At 43.7% G+C, this 21,488-nt stretch overlaps 1 protein-coding gene across 1 annotated transcript; it reads right to left on the reverse strand.

The window, feature by feature from the left end:
* Positions 1-235: 235 nt before the first annotated feature.
* Positions 236-21,488, reverse strand: LOC311596291 (2-acylglycerol O-acyltransferase 1-like; the record flags this gene model as incomplete). Its single annotated transcript, XM_084779542.1, has 6 exons — positions 21,391-21,488; positions 15,092-15,270; positions 14,267-14,471; positions 10,147-10,321; positions 8,567-8,766; positions 236-390 (listed from the first exon to the last, which is right to left on the reverse strand). Exons 1-6 carry the CDS (start codon positions 21,482-21,484, stop codon positions 236-238), a joined length of 1,008 nt encoding a protein of 335 aa, XP_084635668.1. The 5' UTR covers positions 21,485-21,488.

Here is a 21,488-nt window from a genome sequence, read left to right on the forward strand (position 1 = left end):
CATGTCAGGCAAGCATTCTAACACTGGGCTACAACCTCCATTTACTGTATTTTTATTTACCACAATACAAAATCCCAGCAGCGGTCTCCACCACTAATATCTTTTAGTTGCAATTTCATCCTTAGTCAAAAAAAAGAAAGAGAGAAAGAAAGAAAGAATTCCACAGAGAACTATTTAAACTATTTATTTCTCTCAACAATGCTTTCTTGTCTTCCTTTGTGCGTGGAGGAGGCAGTCATGTAAACACCAGGGTTTTGTGCTCTGGAATACCGTACTTCCCCTTGTGCTCTTCGAATAGTGTCCTCAGCTCCTCCAAGTAGGTCTGATGCAGCTCCTCAATCTGCTCTGGGGTCGGCTGCAGAGTCTGCTGAACAGGGATGGGGCGGCCAACTGCAAAGGGCAGAGCACACATATCATCTTCGAGGAACAACCACCCCTCCACCACACTCAGCCTGTGTCTCCAGTGGGCAGCTGAGGGCTGGGCTGCCAATCTGCATTCTGCCAGCCTGCTGGCTCCAGTCCTCTCCTCAGCTCACTGGCTGCCTCCCTCAGTCACACCATCCCACTTGACAACAAATACAGACTTTCCCTTTTCAGCACACACTGGGCTGTCATTCTCCTGGGGGTTGACTCTTGAGTCATACTCGCTGCTGTGCAGACTGCAGCTGTGAGCAGAGTAGGCGTTCCTGTGTGCCACGTCACCCTCATCTCCCCTGGGCATAGCTGACAGCCAGGGCACAGCGTTCTTAGTGTGATTCACTGTGAAATGCGCAGGCCACCTGGCATCCCTCAGGTCTGTGGGTGTTTGTCAGTTTGTCTTTTTGAGACAGGGTTTCTCTGTGTAGCCCTGGCTGTCTTGGACTCAAATCGAAGACCAAGCTGGTCTTATACTCACAGTGATGCTCCTGCCTCTGCCTCTCCAAGTGCTGGGAATGAAGGCATGCTCCATCATGCCTGGCTACTCTATTGTGAATTTAAATATGTAATATATATCTTTTGATATACAGTATATAGATAGACATACATGTCTATCAATATCTTTTGAAACAATAGAAAGTGTCACATATCATTACAGTGGAGCCTCTGTGCAAGAGAAAGTCATATAATCACAAAACTGAAAGCGACCACAGCTCATTATGAAAACAGTTACATAAGCTGAGCAACATTATTCACTGGAATCCAAGGCGACTAAATTTTTAGAAGAAATAACAAATAGTGTGCCACACACGATGTCTAAAATGTCCTGGAAAAGTGGAAAAACGAAGTGTGATTCTATCTGTGAAGCAAATATTTTTAGGTGCAGCAGTGTTTTTAGTGTGCAGGAAAAACTAGGAAGGATGAACATTTCCCTCCAGAGACAAAGTCAGAGGTGGAAAAAGATTGATTTAATTTGTATCATATGAATGAATGTTCCACAAGGAAAAAGGCATTTATTTCACCTATACACTCACAAAATGCCAATTGGTAGTAAATTTGGTTTCTTCTGTATATATTTTTAAAAGATGTTTATATACTAAGTAATCTCAGAATTTTAGAGTTCAAAACCCCAAGTCTCTGTGGCCTGTGTACATTCCACCCCCTGCTGGCCTGATGATGCTACTGCTCCAGGTTGGTTAACTTCAAACCTTGCTGCAAACTGTTCTGAAGTCATTAGCTTGGGCATGAGGCCCATGGGCATGGCTGTAAGAGGAAGCTGGAGTTCACAAAGGCAGGGGCCTGCTTTGTCTTCTGCCAAGCTCCATGCAAGGATGAGCTCGCGCCAGTAACAGAGGTGAATATGTAAGAAAAACTGAGCAACTGAGAAGGAGTAGAGTGGCAGCAAGTGATAAAGAGCACCAACAAGGAAGCTGAGGGTCATAGAGAAAGGAGCATCACTCCCAGAGCCTGAATTGCTCAGGGGTTCACCAGATGGAGCCTGCACACCCTCATGGACAGGGTTCCTTGACCTTTTGGAGGTCAAATGCATGCACAGCAGACATTAAGTGCTCAGACACACAGCGAAACAACTGGAGGATATAAACCAGGTGTGCTGCTGTGTGCGCGTAGTTGCAGCACTCAGGAGGCTTAGGCAGGAGGACCAGGAGTTCCAGGCCAACTCCGGCTCCATAGTAAGCAGACTGGATGGATCTTAGCTCTCTCTCCACCCTAATTTTTCCTGGGTGTGGGATGAGAGAGTATAACTTGACGTTCTCAAAGCTGCCTCTCAGTTCGGAAATTTGAGGAAGGAAACTGAGAAACTCTACCCAATGGACCAGTGAACTTGTAGTGTCACAGAAAAAGTTGTAGTTTCCAGTGAGACTACTTCAGTGAGGGTGGGCAACATGACGGTGCAGGATGCAATAGGGACTGACGAGAGGCAATGCTATCTAAGGTGAAAGTCACTGCGCTGCTCCCAGCTTAATGTTACAGGAATTGTGACCTCTCCCCTAGGGCATCTTCTTTCCAAGCAATGAGTGACACCATGGCTAAGCTCAATCATATTCCCTTTTTATAAAGTTTCATTTCATTTCAGTGGTTCTTCCAGGAGCCCCAATATGCCCTTGTCTTGTGAATTAATCACAAGATTCCCCCCTTGTTAGATGCCCACAGCCCACTTGCCTTTCACTGGGAACACTGGGGACAAGTCTGTGTGGGTTCCTTTCACCTCCTGTTTGTTGAACTTGAACTGAGCCTTTATTGGAAACATTAATACTTATGGGTGTCTATCATGGTGTCACTAAATCAAATGCTGAACAGCCTAGGCAGGTTACCACAACAGCCTCTCCTTCACAGATAAGGCAGGGTAATATCAAAGCTAGCCTGGGCTAAAGAGCGAAACCTTGTCTCAGAAAAATGGAGAGGAAAAAAACCCTACCTGGTGTGTTGTAGTTTTCATTACGTCGTGGCTGATGTGCTTCAATGCTGCAGCTTCAATCTGAGCCCCTGTTGGAATGTTGCTGCTCCCTGTGGCCTTGCACAGCAGGCTTGTTTATCCCCATGTGCTGTGCTAAATTTACCAGGATTAGAGAACTGGAAAAGCACAGCAGTGTGCCAAGGACTCCAAGGATCCCTATCTTGATTTAAAACCATTCTACTACTGTGCTGTGTGCACCTCGGAGAGAGGACAAGGAGTTTTGTGACCAGGGAGGACAGCAGCCCAAGGGCTGGATGCTCATTTTCTCCCCTCAGGCAAGAAGAGCATTTATCTTTCAAATAAAAGCATCTTTATTCTGCTTGTGTGCAGGAAGAGTCCATAGACCTTATAACTCTCCATTTTTTGTTTTGTTTTTGCTTTTAGACACAGTTTTTCTGTGTAGTCAAACTGATCTTGAACTCACTTAAGTAGCCCAGGCTGGCCTCAAACTCTCTCAACCTGTCAAGCACCAGGATTGCAAACTTGTACCACTACACCACCCAAGACTCTCCTAGGGTCACATAGCACACTCCCTTCTTAAACTGTACCATTGGAGAAAGAAGAGGTGAGCATTTGTGGCCAGGTGGGACTGTGGAGATACTTGGGAGCTGGAGGGACCCTGAGTCCAGATCCAGTCAGACAGAAGTTCAAAGGATGGCAGTTGTGTGTGCATGCATGCATGCATGACTCCGGTGCATGGCCGTGCAGACATGAACCTTCAAGGAGCAGTGAGCATGGCTTACTAAGCACTAAAGTGTTGTACTATGCAGTGCAGGGTGCCATGGTGGCACAGGATTATTTTGAGCTAAAGGCACCTAAAACACTGCAGATGGTGCTTCTGCGATATGGAGAAGGGCACTATCGACTTCTCTATTCCTCCTAAGAGAAGGAACTAAAACTCCCATGTAAACGGTGCCTCCTTATACCAGGGAGAAAGAAACATTCTTTTCAGCAGACAGGGGAAGTAGCCAAGAGAAATCCTTGCAGACTGTGTTACAATAACCTCTCCCTGTCTATAGTCTCTGCCTACATTTTAGCTTCTTTTCCTCCACTGCCTGTCTTTGGTCAAGCCAGTATGTAAACACAACTCCTGAGCACTTCTGTGACTCCTCATGATTTTATTCTTTCCTTTAACACCTCCTGTCCGATAAGAAAACTTCATTTGTGTTTGCTTCCTGGCCTCCTATTTCAGAAGTCCCTTAGCCTGTGCTTTCCCCTCAAGTATGTGATGTCGATTTAAAACACAGTGGACTTTTTTTGCTCTTATGTGGGTTGGAATCAGTTTCATTAAAATAAGACACATTTCCTTACCTTTTTTACTTAGAGAGAGTCCAAGCTTTGTATCCCCTCAGCCACATTCAACCATTCCTATGTGCTTTGCATGCACATGCACACATATGGACATCAACATATAGGGATTATTATCTTTAAAAGAGTTTTTTGACACAAGGTCTCAGGTAACCGGGGCTGGCCTTGAACTCATTATGTAGCAAGGAATGGCCATGAAACCTGGCTCCTCTTGCTTCTAACTGTCAGGTACTTGGTTACAGGTATTCCTCCACCCTACCTGTTTTATGTGAGGTGACAGTTGGGGGATTGAATCTTGGCTTTGTGCTGGCTGGACAAGCATTCTACCCACCAAGCTACCTGCCTAGCTCCTTATTAGAGTTTAGTCTGTTCATTTGCCTGTTTGGTTTTGAGACAGGATCTAGTATGCAGCCCTGGCTAGCATTTAACCTGACATAGTCTTCCTGTTTCTGCCTCCTAAATTATGGCACGCAAGACATGTGCCACCATGCCAGGCAATGCCACTTATTTCTCTCTTCTCTCTTCTCTCTCTCTTTCTCTTAAGGATTTATTTATTTATATTTATTTATTATTATGTATACGGTGCTCGGCCTGCACGTACCCCTACAGGCCAGAAGAGGGCACCCGACCACATCATGTTGTGATGCCACCATGTTGTGAGCCACCATGTGGTTGCTGGCAATTGAACTCAGGACCTTAGGAAGAGCAGCCAGTGCTCTTAACCTCTGAGCCATCTTTCCAGCCCCACTATGTATCTCTAAAAACATCTGGAAGTAGGGCATGGAGAGCACCAGTTCAGCCATGTGACTCGACCCTAACTATTTCATTTTCTAAGAAGGAGGCAAAGTGTCTGACACATCACCACACTCACACCCACAGAGCCGTACCATCCTGGGACATTTTGTACAAGATCCACACTGAACTCTGTCAAGGGCTTCCTTAGCCATGCTGGCATTGGCTTACCCAACTGATGACAGCTGTGAGTCTCTGAGTGCCTCCTCCTCTCTGTCTTTCCAGAAACTGAGAGGTTTTTGTTTTCTTTATTTGCTTGCTGGTTTGCTTTTAATGAGACATTTGTCTATTTCCTCACAAGTTGACTTGGGTTAACATTTTGCCAAGAATCCCTGCTCAAGGAAAGCTTAATACACTCAGCACTCTCAGCAAGCTGGTCAGGGAGTTTTGTGTTCTGTACATCTGCAGCATGCTCTCAGCACTGGGACATACAGCTTTGCATATCGTGAGCCATGCAAAAGCACAAGGGAAGATGTGACAGCTACTCCTACCTTCTTTCTTAGAATTGGAAAATCTAAGGCTGGGAAAAAAGAAAACTCTTCTAGTCACTCAGAGTCAGACCTTAAACCTCACCACTTCCCTCAGCTCACTGCCTGATATATGATGAGGATTCTTAATGACATTATTAATCTGTACATCTGGGGCTATGTTAGCCACAAGCCTTGATGACACACACACCAAGAACCAATTCCTCCTCCCTCTCTCCCTCCTTATTTCCTTCTTCCTGCTTTCTTTCCCTCTTTCTTTGCCTTCCTTCCTACAATACTGGGAACAGAATTTGTCTCTTGCATGTTTGGCAAGTACTCCTACATTAAGCTAACTAGAGCCTAACTATGTAGCTTTTGTCCAGGCTGGCCTTGAACTTGATCCACAGCCCTGGTCAGCTTTAAACTTGTGACCCTCTTGTCTCAGCTGCCTAGTAATTGGGATTAGAGGTCTATGCTTGGTCTGGTTCACACTGGTTTGGCTTTTGGATCTTGCCTCCCCCTCTGTTGTCCTAAGTATGACAGCTGGGTATAGACATAATGTTATTGTATAATTCAAATGCTGATTTCTGTATCCCACCCCTGGTATCTGATAACAAGCCTATTCTGAGAAGGTCCTGTATCAATGTTGTATAAACGCTGCTCCCCAATTGTCCTCTTGTATGCAGATAAAGAAGTTGATAGCCAATCACTGAGCAGGGGACAGAATACAACTGGACTTCCTGCCAGCCAGGGGAGGAGGAGCTAGAGGAGGAAGTGGGGGAGTCAGCCACAGCACAGGGGTAGGAGAGATGCAGGAGATTCAGCTGGAGCAAAGAAAGAATGAAAAAGCAAATAACTTAAGGATTTGGGCAAAGCTGGAGTCAGGATAGCAAAGAGGGTCAAGAACAGACTAAACCTGCTAAATATTGTGCTGTAAGATTTATAAAGAAATATAAAAGTGTCTCAGTTATTTGTGTGATGGCTGGGTTGAGAGAGAAACTAAGAGATACAAACAGTTTGATAAAAATAACCATTAATAGCTCGGTGTCTATGAAATCCATACTATTGTGCTGGCTCAGAGGTTAAGAGCGCTGTCTATTGTTCCATAGTTCCTGAATTCAATTCCCAGCAACAACATGATGCTTCATAACTCTTTATAATGACACTTGGGGCCCTCTTCCAGTGGGTATGCACACATGAAGGCAGAGCATTGTATAAGTTATAAATAAATGAATCTCAAAAAATATTAAAAAAAGAAATCCATATTATTATCTTCATTAAATCCTTTTGATAATAACAGGCTGCTGGGGACACTACTGACTAAGGACACTGGAAGTCAGCAGAGGGGTGAGCTAGTGGACTGTCCCCTCACTCTGAGTTTTCTAAAGAGGCACAATGCACCCTATGGATGACAATACAACTTGACAGCTGGCTCACATTTAGGGACTTCATTTGTCCCTGGCTTTGTCAGGATAGGCAGAATTTAACAGAATCACACACCAAGCCACCGTGCTTACAAAACAGACAAACAAAAACACACAAAAGCTTAATGCAATGAGGTAATAATTAAAATCCTTTAACTCAACAGAATGCCCTTTATTTTCAGTACTTACAAATTTTTGTGACCATATGCACGACATGCAATTAAACTGTTTCCTTGAATCATAACTTGTAATTTATGTTATACTTCTCTCCCATAGCTGAACGGAAATGATGAGATAATATGATGCCAAAGAAATGCCCCAGTTGTTCCTGGAAGTGCAATTGTACCCAGAAATGTACCTCAGTGCTCCCTGTAATAACTAACCAACAGGCTGCTACACCCCATCTGAGTTAAGTATGGCAGCTAAAAATAGCTTCCTGTGACTACATTTGAACTGCAAAGCTCGTGTAAACTGATGGCAGAAAGCGCTGTGTGTCCATGTGCACCTGGCACCTGTGGAATCCTAGCATTAGGGGTTCCAGTGGGAGTAGAAGGATTTGAAGATCAAGATGCCCTGGCTACAAAGTGACATCCAGGCTAGCCTGGGCTACAGGAGACTCTGTTATGAAAGAGAAAGGGGAGGAGGGGAGGAAGAGGAGAAAAAGGATTGAAGGAAATGCTAGTGAAACAGATCTTTAAAAAGTCACTATATTCAGACCTTAGTTGTCAGGCTATTGTGGTAAAGATAGTATTTCTATTTTATATAAAGTCAAAGCAGTGGTGTCTGCACTGTCTCATTTTCAACTTCCTAGTCTCTTCCAAGCCTCAGAAGGGAATTATTTCATTCCTGCTACTTGTTTCTTGTTTACTTTTTGAGACAGAGCCTTGTGTGTTGCTCAGGCTGCCATTGACCCCAGGTTCCCCCTGCCTCCGTATCCCAAGCAGGCAAAACCTCAGGCCCCTTTCCTTTTCTACTTCTCCCCATATCTAGAGATTCAAACACACACCTTTTATAACTAAAAGCATTTGCACCTGAGCACACATAAGCATGATTACTCGCACAAAGGAGGCGTTTCGTAAGAAGCTGATGCTGGGGGTGTGGGTGTGGCTGTGAAGACATATGTATGTGTGTATATGTATTATCAAGTGTTTAACTCTGAGGCTGTTTGTCTGTCAGTCAACTGCTCTGCTACAGGCAAGTGCAGAGAAACAGGCCCAGGAAGGAGCACTGGAGACTTCCTGTCCTACAGGAGATTCTGGTTTAACAGTGTTGGGTTGCAGGGTAATCAAATGCCACTCCAAGGTGAACAGACATCGTTCATTAGGTGTGAGTACTGTGGTTGAAGCTCAGCTAAAGTCTAAGACAATGGTTCTCAACCTCCATTAGGGGTTGAATGACCCTTTCGCTGGGGTTGCCTAAGGCCATCAGAAAACACAGATATTTGCATTACAACTTACACTAGTAACAAAATTACAGTTATGAAGAGGCAACTAAAATAATTTATGGTTGGGGGTCACAACAACATGAGGAACTACATTGAAGGGTCACAGCATCAGGAAGGTTGAGAACCAGTGGTCTAAGACATTATGAAGTCCAAACTCAAGGCTACGTCTTTTGAATGTTAGTATCTTGTCATTAATAGTAAATGGAGTAAGATCATTTTATGTATTTCAGGTACATACCAACAGTGTAGATCGGTTTCCGATATGGCATTAGGCCCAAGTTGTACTGTAAAATCCCTCTGCCATACATTAATGGTGTGGTGAAGCCTGTTAAATTCAGCACTATGTCTTGCACAGTTCGAAGCCATGAACCTTTAGGGTTGTTAATCTGTTTGTATAGATCATTTTCACCAAAAGAAAACACTGGGACCAAATAGGCACTGCGAATAACAAAGAGGAAGGACACAGTTTACAAATAAATGAAAAAATGTTTGGTTGTTTTTGTAAGTACATGCACAGATGTATCTGAAGTTTCTCCCTCTCTCTCTCTCTCTCTCTCTCTCTCTCTCTCTCTCTCTCTCTCTGTGTGTGTGTGTGTGTGTCTCTCTCTCTTACACACACACACACATACACACACACACACACACACACACACACACACACACGTAAACACACGTGTATGCATAGAGGCTAAGAGAAAGTTTCCCTCTCTTACATCTGGTGCTATGTGTGTTTGCAGGGTGCCAGGCCTGCTGTCTGGGTGCTGGCATCCAAACTCCAGTCCTCATAATTGCACAGTCTAATAGTTGAGGATATAAGAATAATGTATTTTCATCCAGATTTTTGAAGAAAAACTCCCAAACTCTGAATGCTGCAGTGACAGTGCATCTTCATTGTCAACTCCACTGGGGCTGGAAGCTCCTAGGAGACACACCTCTGGGTGTCCATGAACGTGTTTTGAGAGAAGTTTTGAATGAGGAGTGGAAGATGATCTCTGAGTATAGGTCCTCATTCTCCATGGGCAGGGGTCTTAGATTTAATAAAGAGGAGGGAAGATGAAGATGAGCTGAGTCCCATCACTCATCACTCTCTGCCTGGAGACAGTGGGTACAACATAACCAGTGTTTCCAGCTCCCCAAATGCCTTCCCTACCAAGATGAGCTGTATCCCCTGAAACAGGGAGCCCACATAAACCTGCCTCCCTCAAACTGGTTTACTCAGGCATTTGTAGCCATGGGGAAAAGTAGCAAACACAGCCCTTCCAGTGCTATCGCCTATACTACATATGAAACCCTGAAGCTGCTTCATGGACTTCAAAACACTTCAAGCTGTACTTGAAACCCTTAGGAAGTGGTTTAGCAATCTAGCCATAGCCAGGTTTATATTCTATAGAGAGTCAGGTTTAGGTAAGACATCCACCCCACCCCACCCTGACTGCTTGCTTCTGTCCACTTTGTTGCATATGTAACAATTTGTGTCTGCCTTTTGTTTTGTTTTGTTTTTTGTTTTTTAAATTACTGTATGCTGAGACATCAAACTGCCTTCGTTGAAAGCTCATACTCCATTCCCATTGACTTGGATAATGTTCTTTAAGGACTAGAAAAGTTAATATCATTCTTTGTGTTCACATAATGTCTTGTCCTTTTAAAATACACTCATCCTAAACAAATAGCCACTTAATCAGACAAGGCAGGGTGGCTCACACCTGTAGTCCCAGGGCATGGCAGGCTCACTAGTAGGGTTACCATAAATTTGAGGCCAGCCTGACTACATATCAAGACCCCCCATCTCCAACAAACTGAAAAAAAAAGTCCACTTACCCATGGGCCAAGGCAAGCTTAATAAATCCTCTGTGCTTGTGGATATACAGGGTACAATTTCCTGGGTGGGCATCCAGTACCTCCTTTCTGCCCCCAAGGACAATGACTGAAATATTACCACCTCCATCCTTGCTCAACACATAAGACAAGCTCTTCTGAGAGACTGAAAGTAGCCCTTTGTGAGTCAAACGGAAGAATTATTTTTTAAAATAATGTTCTACAGCAGCAGTGATGGTTTTATTATGATTCCTACTATTAGAGATCTGAGACTCTGAATGTTTCTCTCTCCTCTCTTTTTCTCTACAGAGTCACTCTATGTAGGCTTGCTGGCCCTCAGCTCACTAGGCTAAGCTTGCAGCAAACTCATGGTAAGCATTCTAGCTCAGCCTCAAACATACTGGGGATTACAGGTCACATGTGGCTTTGAATGGTCTACCCCCTTGAAAGAAAAGGCAGACACTGATGGATGAGAGAACCTGACCATTCGTGGATGGCTTTGAACTTTCCCTGAGTTTAAGACATGTCGTTTAGTTCTGAGTAACCTGAGTGGGAAATAAGACATTGCTTCTTTGGCAGAGACAGCCCCCTGGATCTTGACACATGATCCTTCTAGCTCTCTTCTGGCCAACCCTCATGCCTTCCTACGTCTAGCTTGCCCTGATACTTTGCAGAGTCCCTTCACTATTTCTATTGTCCTCTAATCTCATCTATGCCCATGAACTCAACTACCATTTGTGTGTGCTGAGTTCTATCAAACTCATCTCCTGGAATATATTCCTTGGCTTGCTGGGCAATGTCACCAATGGCCAAATGGAAATCTCCAAATCCAGTGCATCAAATGATTCCTCAGAGCAGATCTTGTTCCAACATTAATGATCATGATGAACGATCCCACCGCCCATCCAGTCATCCAGTTAGAAATATCATTCTGCTGTGCCAGTTCCCTTCTGCTGGCCACCAGCTGACTGGTGACTCATCTCACACAGCTGCTGCCTACCTGAAGAAGAGGAATCCATCCTGAAATCTTGTTACTCTATCAGACATTGCTCTCTCCTAGATTCCTGCCATCAGAGCTCTGTGCCAGGCCAGGCCTCATCGCGTCTCCCTGATCACTGCCATAGGCTTGCCCCATCGTCCTAGTGTTCACACCACCCATCTAGCCTATCTCTGTGCTGCTGTGTGAATGAGCTTTCTATCAGTTAGTGAATGAACAGATAGCACTTTTGTTCAGGGCCCCTCACAAGTTCCCTGTGGCTTTACCCACAGAGCAAAATCTAAAATCCTCTGCAGGATGCAAGAGGCTGCTGTGACTAGAACCCTGCTACCTGCTCCAGCATAGTAGGCAGGCAGATAGTACATAAGCCTCAAAACACATACTGTTCTGGCTGACACTTGGTGGCTGCAGACTGTCCAAAATGGGCCAAGAGGAATGAGTTGTAGATAGGGTTTAAGAGAATCTGTAGCCACAGAAATTTCCTGTGTTGGGGGTGGATCAGAGGAAGAAGTCTTGGACCACAAAATTTCCTCAGAAGCCAGAACTGGGAAGTGCTGCTGAGGCCTCATATACAGTTAAGTCAGTTAAGTCATCATTGGCCAAACATTTAGGTTTTCTTATTTAGCACTGAAGACGTGAAGGCTGCAGCAAAAGGAGCTATTTTACAATATTATGAACCAATAATGGCCAGTGTTCTGGTACACATGTAGGCAGGTGGATCTATGTAAGTTTGAGGCCAGCCTGATCTATGTAGTGTCAGGGCAGCCATGGCTACCAAGAGATCCAATCTCAGAAGCTCCAATACACAAACAAACAAACCAATGATGGCACATAACACACAGATATAATCTCAGCGTCAACTCCAGTAAACAGCAATGGTTGTGATCATTGACTGTGATTAAAAAAGACTCGGAGACTGACAGTCTGACATGGCCATGGAGAGGGGTGAATCTTGTCTCCCCCACACCTGCTCTCAAGAACCCCAATTTATTAGTGATTATACTTTGATTCAGCAAAAAGTTAAATCTATTTCTGTGACTCCTTTTTTTTTAAATTTCTGTGACTCTTTTGGAAATTAAAATTTTATCTTTAATTTTTTTCCTTTCTTAACACTCTAACTCAATATCTACAAAATAAAGATAAACAGGATTATATTCTTTGGTAGCTTGGGGTGTTAGTGTGTCCAGTAGAGGTAAAATGATAGATCACAAGGAAGTGGAGGAGCTTAGAGCACTCTCCGGTGCCCTACAGCACCCATTAGACTAACTTAGGCTTTTGAGTCCACAAACTGGTGCAGACCTGGCAAAGCCAGCATGGATCCAGCCAGCTTTGAATTGTAAATGATTTCCAAGCAATACATAACAACAGAGGTGACTATATGGGAAGCCTGACAATGTGGAAGCTAATTGAAAATCTGCTCCTAAGCTCCGTACTAAGCAATACTGAAGTTATACTTTTTGGAAAAGCTACTGACTCATTTTTCTCTATCCTCAGGACCTGCAAAGGTGATGATAACCACACTACATATCTGTGACAGGCATACAATACTTTGTCAGCTACGGAAGTGCATGGTCAAACAGTCAATCAAGCTGGAAAACAAATGAGTCTCTGCAGTGGAAATGAAGGCTATAGGCAGGAGCATAGCCCTCTGTATATGTGGATATAGGCCCCTTTAGAGAGCGCCTCAGGCTGAATCTGTTCTCAGAATTAGCAATTAAAGAGCACTCCATGCTTGACAGGCACAGCAGCAAGCACCCACAATCTCAGAATTGGAGAGGTGGAAGCAGCACCATCAGGAATTCAGTGCCAGAAGGACAGCCTTGGTTATGGAGTGAGGCTCTGTATAGTCCTGGCTGTCCTGGAGCTCCATCTGCAGAGCAGACTGAGGAGGAGTTACCTTTATTTCTCCCTTCTCTTCCCTTCCCTGCCCCCTTCTTTTCTTCCCATGTAGATCTGGGGGCAGAGTTAAGCCTCCTTCATGCTGGATAAATGTTGTACCACTGACAACATCTCCAACTCTTGCAGTTATACACAATCTAGGATGGCGGAGCTAGCAAGCACACTGAGCACTTCATGTCACTATCACTATTGGGAGGCACAATGGAGGATTTCTCCAACATAAAAGTATTCAAAGTGTGTTGGGGCATGGTCTGGTGCTTTGTATTTGATTGCTAATTATTTTCCCCACTGAGGTCCACTTGCTGTCTTTAAGGGGCAGACTCACGTGCCCCCACATGATGTTTGTAATTCTTGTCGCACAAGTTTTCCCTGACTGGCTGAATAAATGCCTACACACCTGGACAGGACAGAGTGAGCAGGTATGGCCAAAGGGCTGCCAGGGAGAGATGGATCTTGGGATGAGAGCTGGATCAGGGATGGAAGAGGAGAAAGGAACAGATTTGCCATGGAATAGGAAGGAGCCACAGAGGCCAGGAAGAAGAACTATGAAGTTCTGCATGGAAAGAAGTGGCCCAGATGAACAACATAAGCGAATATTTTGGGATTATGAATGGAAATAGCCCAGTCACAAAGGATTAAAGCAGAAGGCATGGGATAGAGGCTGGGAGATAATGGGAGGTAGTCTAGGGGGCTATTTATCTGCCCAGCCCCAAGTAATATAAGGCTTATTATAAAATAGAACAGGTGTCTGTGTCCATTTATTGATTGGTAGCAGGACAGATATAATAATTACAGGTACTTAATTTTAAGCTTCATTAGTTTTTTTGTATAGATATTACAAAAGAATGTGCCTCTCCAAAGTATGATTTATAATTTCTTAGCTCCATGACAGTTTTCCCAAATTTGAGCATATTAAGTGCACTCACTGATTTATTCTACCACTGGATAGTGTTTATTGGAAAATCCCTATGTTACTATCACAATAGTCAATACTTGGGATGGACAGAACAACAGAAAGCATGGTCCCAAGGTCCATGCACTGAGGGGCCAGGAGTGAGTGTGTGAGGAAAATCCACAGAGCACAGGAAATCTAAAATCAAGTGGCTGCTGTATGTGCTGCCACCACACCAGAGCACTGAAGAGACAGTGGCTGCGAGTCCGAGCCCAGCAGGGACACAGTGGATGTGTCACTGAGCCTTGTAGGAACACTGTGGCCGCATCACTTACCAGAAGTCATCAGGTATTCTCGGAAGAATGGAAGCCTTAACAAGATTGAGACCATGTGGAGATACACTGTAAAGCCAGGAAATAGCTTCTTGAAATCTGAATAATTTGTACAGAAATTTCCAAAAGCTCCAGTCGCGAATATTCCATGAGGGTGAAACCCAAATATGTAATTGTGACTTGGATCCAAATCCTGGGTTTTGATGAGCTACGGCACGTTCACATTGAGATAAGGAAATGACATGACACCATTAATGACAAGTGGAAGGGTTCCCTGTTTCTTAAGCCAGCGGGCAATGAGAAGAGGATTCATCTTAGTTCCCTGGATTAGAGATGTTTCGACATTTCTAAACTATCCTCTAAGTTCGGGTCCCTCCACACACTGTCTTTCAGACTTTGTCAGTGACGCAAAGTTAATCTCCAGGGAAGAGCAGTAGGGATGTGGGGCCTCATGATGGGGGCTCGATCATGAGGGTAGAGGGATTAGAGACAAACACCCTTACTGCGGGTGTGGGTGGATGCTTTCTAAATGGACAATGGCCCCTCTCATTCTCTCTAGCCTTCCCTATCTGCCATGAGATCATCAGTTAGGGTGATAACTGTTGAACATTAGAACCTTGGTATTGGACACCCACCCCCACCCTCAGGTTTCCTAACTGTGAGGAATAAAATTTTCTTTAACTAGATCTGATGCTCTAGTATTCGTTGTAAGAGCACAAAATGGACTAGACACACTCTGTCTGGAATGGAAAAAGGTGGAGATACCCATGATGAAAACACACGCCACTGTCCTCCCAACTCAGGACTTCAGGAGACCGTTCTACTCACGTGAATTGGAAAATAGTCCTTAAAGTACTTCCACACAGTCCAGCTTCGGACCCAGTTAGATCTCCTGCCTCCTCGCTCTGGGGTTTCCCAGTCATAGAAAAGCCAGGCCAGATATGGGATGTAAAGGAACCAGTAGTTGTATAGTATCAGCATCACTAGGATCCCAAGGCCTATCTCCCCTGTGAGGAAGGAAAAGCTGGGTGGAACCGTTGCATCGGCATCTGCTCCCTGTATTTCATAACCACTGGCTATGGCAAGTAGAAGAGTCACTGCTGTAGGAAATCTTAGCTTCCTACATTGACTGTACAAGTGCAAGGAGAGGGCAAGTGCTATCCCAGCTTCCATTTTCAAGAACTCTATTGTCAGAAGCAGAAACAGCATTGTATTCATTTCTTTTCCATGGCTGTGACAAAACATCATGATCAAGTCAACTTATAAGAGACCATGTCTAATTTAGAGCTTATTGTTTCAGAAGATTAGAGAGAGGTCACGAGTTAGAGCAAAGACATGAAGGCAGGAACACTTCTGCAAGCAGGAGGCAGAGAAGGCATACAGGAAACAGTACTTTGCTTTTAGAGCCCCAAAACTTGCCAGCAGTGATCCACTTCCTCCCACAAGGCCACACCTCTTACTGCTCCCAAACAGTTCCACTCCCAAGGATATAGCATTTAAACAAATGAGCCTATGATTGTCATTCTCTTTCAAACCACCACAAGCAAAATGGGGGCATTTCAGGTTCTAGTGGCTATGAGTTCTTGTGATGTTTATGGAGAGTCATTTGTTGTTTTTAATAAATAAAAAAACCCAATTGTTTGATTTTACCAATGAAGCTGTGGGAGCCAGGCACCAGGGTGAAAACCTGCTAGCTCAGAGAGGCAGAGAAACTACCCAGCTGGCTTTTCTACTCTATTGATACTGCAGAAAGAAAAAGCTCTTTCTCCTTCTCCATGATGTCTCACATACCCTCAACTCAATGTCCCTTCCTCCTGTTTCCTTATGTTTAATCCCTGCTTTGTGGTTACTTGCTCTGCCTCTGGACCTATGGTTGACTTTATTTAGCTCTTGGTTTAAAGGTATGTGCTATTGCTGAGCCTCACCACAAGTACTTGCTTGCAGTTAAAAAAAACAAAACAAAACAAACAAACAAACAAAAACAAAAACAAAAAAACGCTCTAGGATCAAAGGCTGAGCCAAAACACAATTAGAAAAAGATTTTTCCAGTTCACAATCTCGGGGCTCACAATGTGATCAAATATCTTGTAACAATCATTCCATTTTTTTTATGTACTTAAAGACATTGCTTCAAAACACAGGTAGGGAGAGAAAAAAAGATGGTCTGCATACTGTTAACAAAAAAGATACCTTTAGAATAACCCATTATGTTTAAGGTATATTTTTGGTTTTTCAGATATGGAACTTGCCTGGTAGACCATGCTGACCTCAAATTCACAGAGCTCTGCCTTTGCTTCATGAGTGTTGGCATTAGAGGTGACCTGAAGACCATTGAATTAAAGAACAGAAAAGGAGAAGATGTTGGAGACATAAGGACAAATTGTAAAGGCTTTTCTTGACAAAGCTCCAGAGACCTATGAATGTCCAGCAGATGATTCTAGACATCCAGGACAGCTGTTGAGGCTTTGCTTGACAATGTTTCAAAGATCTCTGGCTGATCGCTACTGCATTAAATATCATGTATGGTCCAGATATAATTTTGCTTAAAACTACTTTGAAGTCTACTTTTCTTCTAAAATTGTTTTTTTCTCTCTTTATTTCTCAGCCTAATGAAATTCACACAGAGAAAAGTTTTCCCACAGAGAATGTTGAAAGAAGGCATCTGGTCAAAGGCTTGAGACAATGAGAGAGTGTTTGACTCTGACTGAGCTCCCAAGCAGAAACTGCTTGAAAAAAGTTAGGATCTTGACATAGCAATACCTAGCTAGATACTGTTAGCTGTAGAAAAGTTTCTTTAGAATCTTTGAGAGCAATAGAAAGTGGTCTTGGAATGTCATGCTTTATAGATATTTTATACTAGAGGATCCCTTGGTAGTTAGCCTAGGCTTAGATTGCGTACCTATTGGTTTGGGACTAGGAGTAAGTAGTTTTTCTTTATTAGAGAACATTTAGCTCAAGCTGTTTATATGGCAATCATGTAAACACAATGGCTTTAGCCCTGGGAAATTTGTGATTAAACTTTCCTGACTGCTATTTGAGAAATGATAATCAGGTCTTGTTGACCGTTCTTTGGACATTGATTGATTTTTGCTGTATGCTTTATTGTAGGTTATACAGAACTGTTTGTATTCCTTGTTAGACTGTTCTCTTGCTTTGTTGATTTTTACATGTTCTATTGATTTTAAAAGATGAGAAAAATCATGATGCAATCTTTAATGAATAAAAAACCTGAACTTCATCTTAAATAAAGTACCGGGGTCACCAAAGGGGTAACAATAAGCAAGTAAGAGAGACAGAAAAGTAAAGTTCTCCTGGGTTATAAGACCCTTCAGTTTGTATGGCATATGCCTGGGCTAGTATTACTTTTTCCCTCTATTCTTCAATTTCTCCTTAACAGCTAATTCCTAGCTATTTGTTCACCAAGGGATGGTTTCCCTTAAGGAGCTGTTCACTGCCTGCATAATTCTCCCTACCGCAGATCCACCAAGATGCTCTCCTCTTCACTCTTTCCCGTCTGTAGGAATATAATAAAGTTTAGAAGCCAGGTATTATAGGGCATACTTGGAGACTGAGGTAGGAGGATTGAATTACAGGCTAACCTAGGCCACATAGTGAACTCCTGTTTTGAAAAGGACAATAAGAAGAAATATATCAGCTGGGTGGTGGCGGTGCATGCCTTTAGCCCCAGCATTAGGGAGGCAGAGGCAGGTGGGTCTCTATGAGTCTGAGGCAAGCCGTGTCTACAGAGCAAGAGTCCTAGGACAGCCAGGTTATACAATAAAACACTGTCTCAACCCCCCCATCATAAAAAACCATATCAATAAGAGAGAGGGTAGAACAAAACCCTAAAAACCTCGTAGGTGATGAGTGTTTACTAGTGCAGGTCACTTTAAGGAGTGCTGAGTCAGCCTTCTCTTTTGCAATGAGGTGCTCTCCAGACCCCAAACTCCTGTCTACCTCTTTTCAATCTCATTTTCAAAAGTCCTGAACCAAGCTACATCAAGGTATCTCGGTGACACCCACTGGATCTATCCTGAGACACCACAGTTCTATGACCCAATTTGTAGCGATACCCCATAGTGGTGGTCTGAAGCTACTGGAAGTGCTGGCTAGTGATACAATGCTTTTTACCAACATATACATATTGTTGAAACATGCTTTAGCCTTTAGCATAGCATAATTGTAGCCATTAAAAATATGCTATTAATTTGTTCATATTGCATCTCAATGGTTATCCCATCTCTTGTATCCTTCCATTCCTCCCTCTCTCCCATTTCCCCCTTACTCCCCTCCCCCATGACTGTGACTGAGGGGGACTTCCTCCCCGTGTACGTGCTCATAGGGTATCAAGTCTCTTCTTGGTAGCCTGCTATTCTTCCTCTGCGTGCCACCAGGTCTCCCCACCGAGGGGACATGGTCAAATATGGGGCACCAGAGTTTGTGTGAAAGTCAGACCCCACTCTCTACTCAACTGTGGAGAATGTCCTGTCCATTGGCTAGATCTGAGTAGGGGTTTGAAGTTTATTGCATGTATTGTCCTTGGCTGGTGCCATAGTTTGAGCAGGACCTCTGGGCCCAGATCTGCCCATTATAATGCTCTTCTTGTGGGTTTCTAGGACCCTCTGTATCCTTCTATTTTGCCATTCTCCCATCCTTCTCTTACCTAGAGTCCCAATAAGATGTCCTCCTCTCTGTCCCACTTTCCTGGTAAGTGAAGACTTTCATGGGACATGGCCATTTTGTTTTTCAAGATCTCCATTTTGTATATAAAGTGAAATTAAGTTTAGGTTCTTAGGATCTACCTGGCTGGGAGCTTGACTAGTCTTTTACTTACAAATCAATATTGTTGAATATTCTGCTTGATTAATGATCATCTTCTACTTAATTAATTATTTAATGGTATATTTCTACCTAAGAAAAGGCACCATACCCCGCTATGTTTCTTTCTCCTGGAACGGTGGGGAACTGGAAAGTCCCCCAAACCTATAATCTAGCCAATCAGCTTAAAATGCTGTCTATCCACCTAGATATGCCGTGCTTGGAACAAAATCGATTCTTCTTGAGTTTATCTTGTCAAATGCTGTAATGCTGCCCTCCCCTTATTTCCCACCTGATTACCTGGTTGTTACCTGGTTATGGTTTTTCTTACAAAAATCTGCCTTAGAATCAGGCTGAAGTCACAGTTAGGGTCCTGAGGAGTCCTTACTGTGACCTTGACTGCAATCAGCCACGTCTTGGGGTGTGTTTTCACTCAATAAACCATCATTGTCTCAACGAGATTGGTACTTGACTGGTTTGGGTGACAATTCTTGTACTACAACAATATCTATGCTAAAACTTCAACTGGTAAATCAGACACAGTAAGTGAAAGAAACTACTGCAGAAAGGTAGGGAACCCAGAAAACTACTGGTTCCAGGTAGGTGACATTTTGGACAAGGCTAAATGATGACGTGATTAGAAGGCTGTGGTTCTCAGAATCAGGGAAGAGCAATGGATGAACATTTAGAGCACACAGGAGTGCTAGGGCCATGAAGTGAAATCTGCTACATATCTGCTACACACAGACTTAAACCTTGTAACTTCAGTGACATCGCACATCCAACATCCCTCCTCCAGGAGGGGAGCATGCATGTCTTTCTGGCCTAAATAAGAAGCCACTTTATGTCCTCCTTTCTAGTAAGTTCCTCCACCAACAGCTGATCAAAAGAGTAGATTTAAGTGTGTAGCTCCTGATGTCCTTAATGGTCAGCCATGCAATAAAGCCCTGTTTTTTGCTGTGGTTGCAAAATCCTTGTGCCACTGTATTGGCAGAACTTGAGCATCTCCTCTTTTTTTTTTTTTTCCTCCATTTGTGGTTTCTTTGTGTTGTTGCCTTGGCAATTTTTGCTGTGGCTTGAATAAAAATGGCCCCCAAAGGCCTATAGGGAGTGGGACTATAGAAGGTGGGACATTGCTAGAGTAGGTGTGGCTTTGTTGGAATAGTGTCACTATAGGCTAGGCTTTGAATCTCAGGTGCTTAAGCCACAGCCAGGGTGGCAGACTTTTTCTGCTGCCTGCCAATCCAGATGTAGACCTCTCAGTACTATGTCTGCCTGCCTGCCATGCTTCCCACCATGACAATAATGGACTTTAAGCCGGTCCCCCATTAAATGTTTGCCTTTGTAAGTGTTGTTGTGGCCATGGTGTCTCTTCACAGCAATAGAAATCCTAACTACGGCAGTAATTATCAGGTGTCTTGGTGCTGAGGATATGTGCAATTGGGCAATGCAGATGGGCATCCAGTTTTAGCCACAGCACCTGAAGAGTGATTTCTGACCCATAGGCACCTAGACTTCAGAGTCAATCAAGACTGGCAGATAGAGATCTCCCCAGGTCACTAGGCAGTGCCCAGGAAAACAAGAACAATTTATGATGCTCTGTGACTTTTTCTATGTATACGTGTGGGTGGTGGTAGTAAAGAAACATCTATTCACCCAAGGTAGGGTACCATCCATAGACCAAAGGAAAAAGTCCCACCCTAGTTCAGCTTGGCGGACCAATGGTTTACTATAGTTATTGACAGCAATGTGGGTGAGGGGTTATTCACAGGTGTACCATTGGGGAAATAGTTACATGATATATGGCTTATAAGAAACAATAACTACTAATTATCAGTTACCATTGATTGCTTGATGTGTATAAACATCCATTTCACCTAGCTCAATTAAATAACGTTAGTCTTGTTTTGTTTTGTTTTGTTTTTCCCAGACTGGGCTTTGCTGTTTTAGCCCTGGCTATCCTACAACTCACTCCATAGACCAGGCTGGCCTCAAACTTGCAGAGATTGGCCTGCCTCTGCTTTCTGAGTGCTGGGAATACATACATATGCCAACACTGCACAGCTAATAATATTACATTAAAAAAAAACCAACCAAGATGGATGGATGGAGGGAGGGAAGGAAAAAGATATAAAACAGCACAAGAGAAATAAAGTTGGCAAGGTTATTAGACAGGAGTGAGAAAGGATCCAAAGCACGGAGTAGGTGAATGCCTTCTCTAATCTGGCTGACCCGGGAACCTGTCTGTGAGCTGGGGTAACGTGGGGACTGTGTCTGGGGGGAGAGGGCAGCACAGGCAGGGCTCTTACCCAGTAGGAGGAAGGATAGGACCCACTGCAGCACAGCAGCGGTTTGCAGGCGCCTCTCCAGCGGAATATTGAGAGGTGCGAACTCGATCTTCATGGTC

This window comes from Acomys minous, assembly GCF_964271855.1.
Source record: "Acomys minous genome assembly, chromosome: 4".
Classification (NCBI taxonomy): Eukaryota; Metazoa; Chordata; class Mammalia; order Rodentia; family Muridae; genus Acomys; species Acomys minous.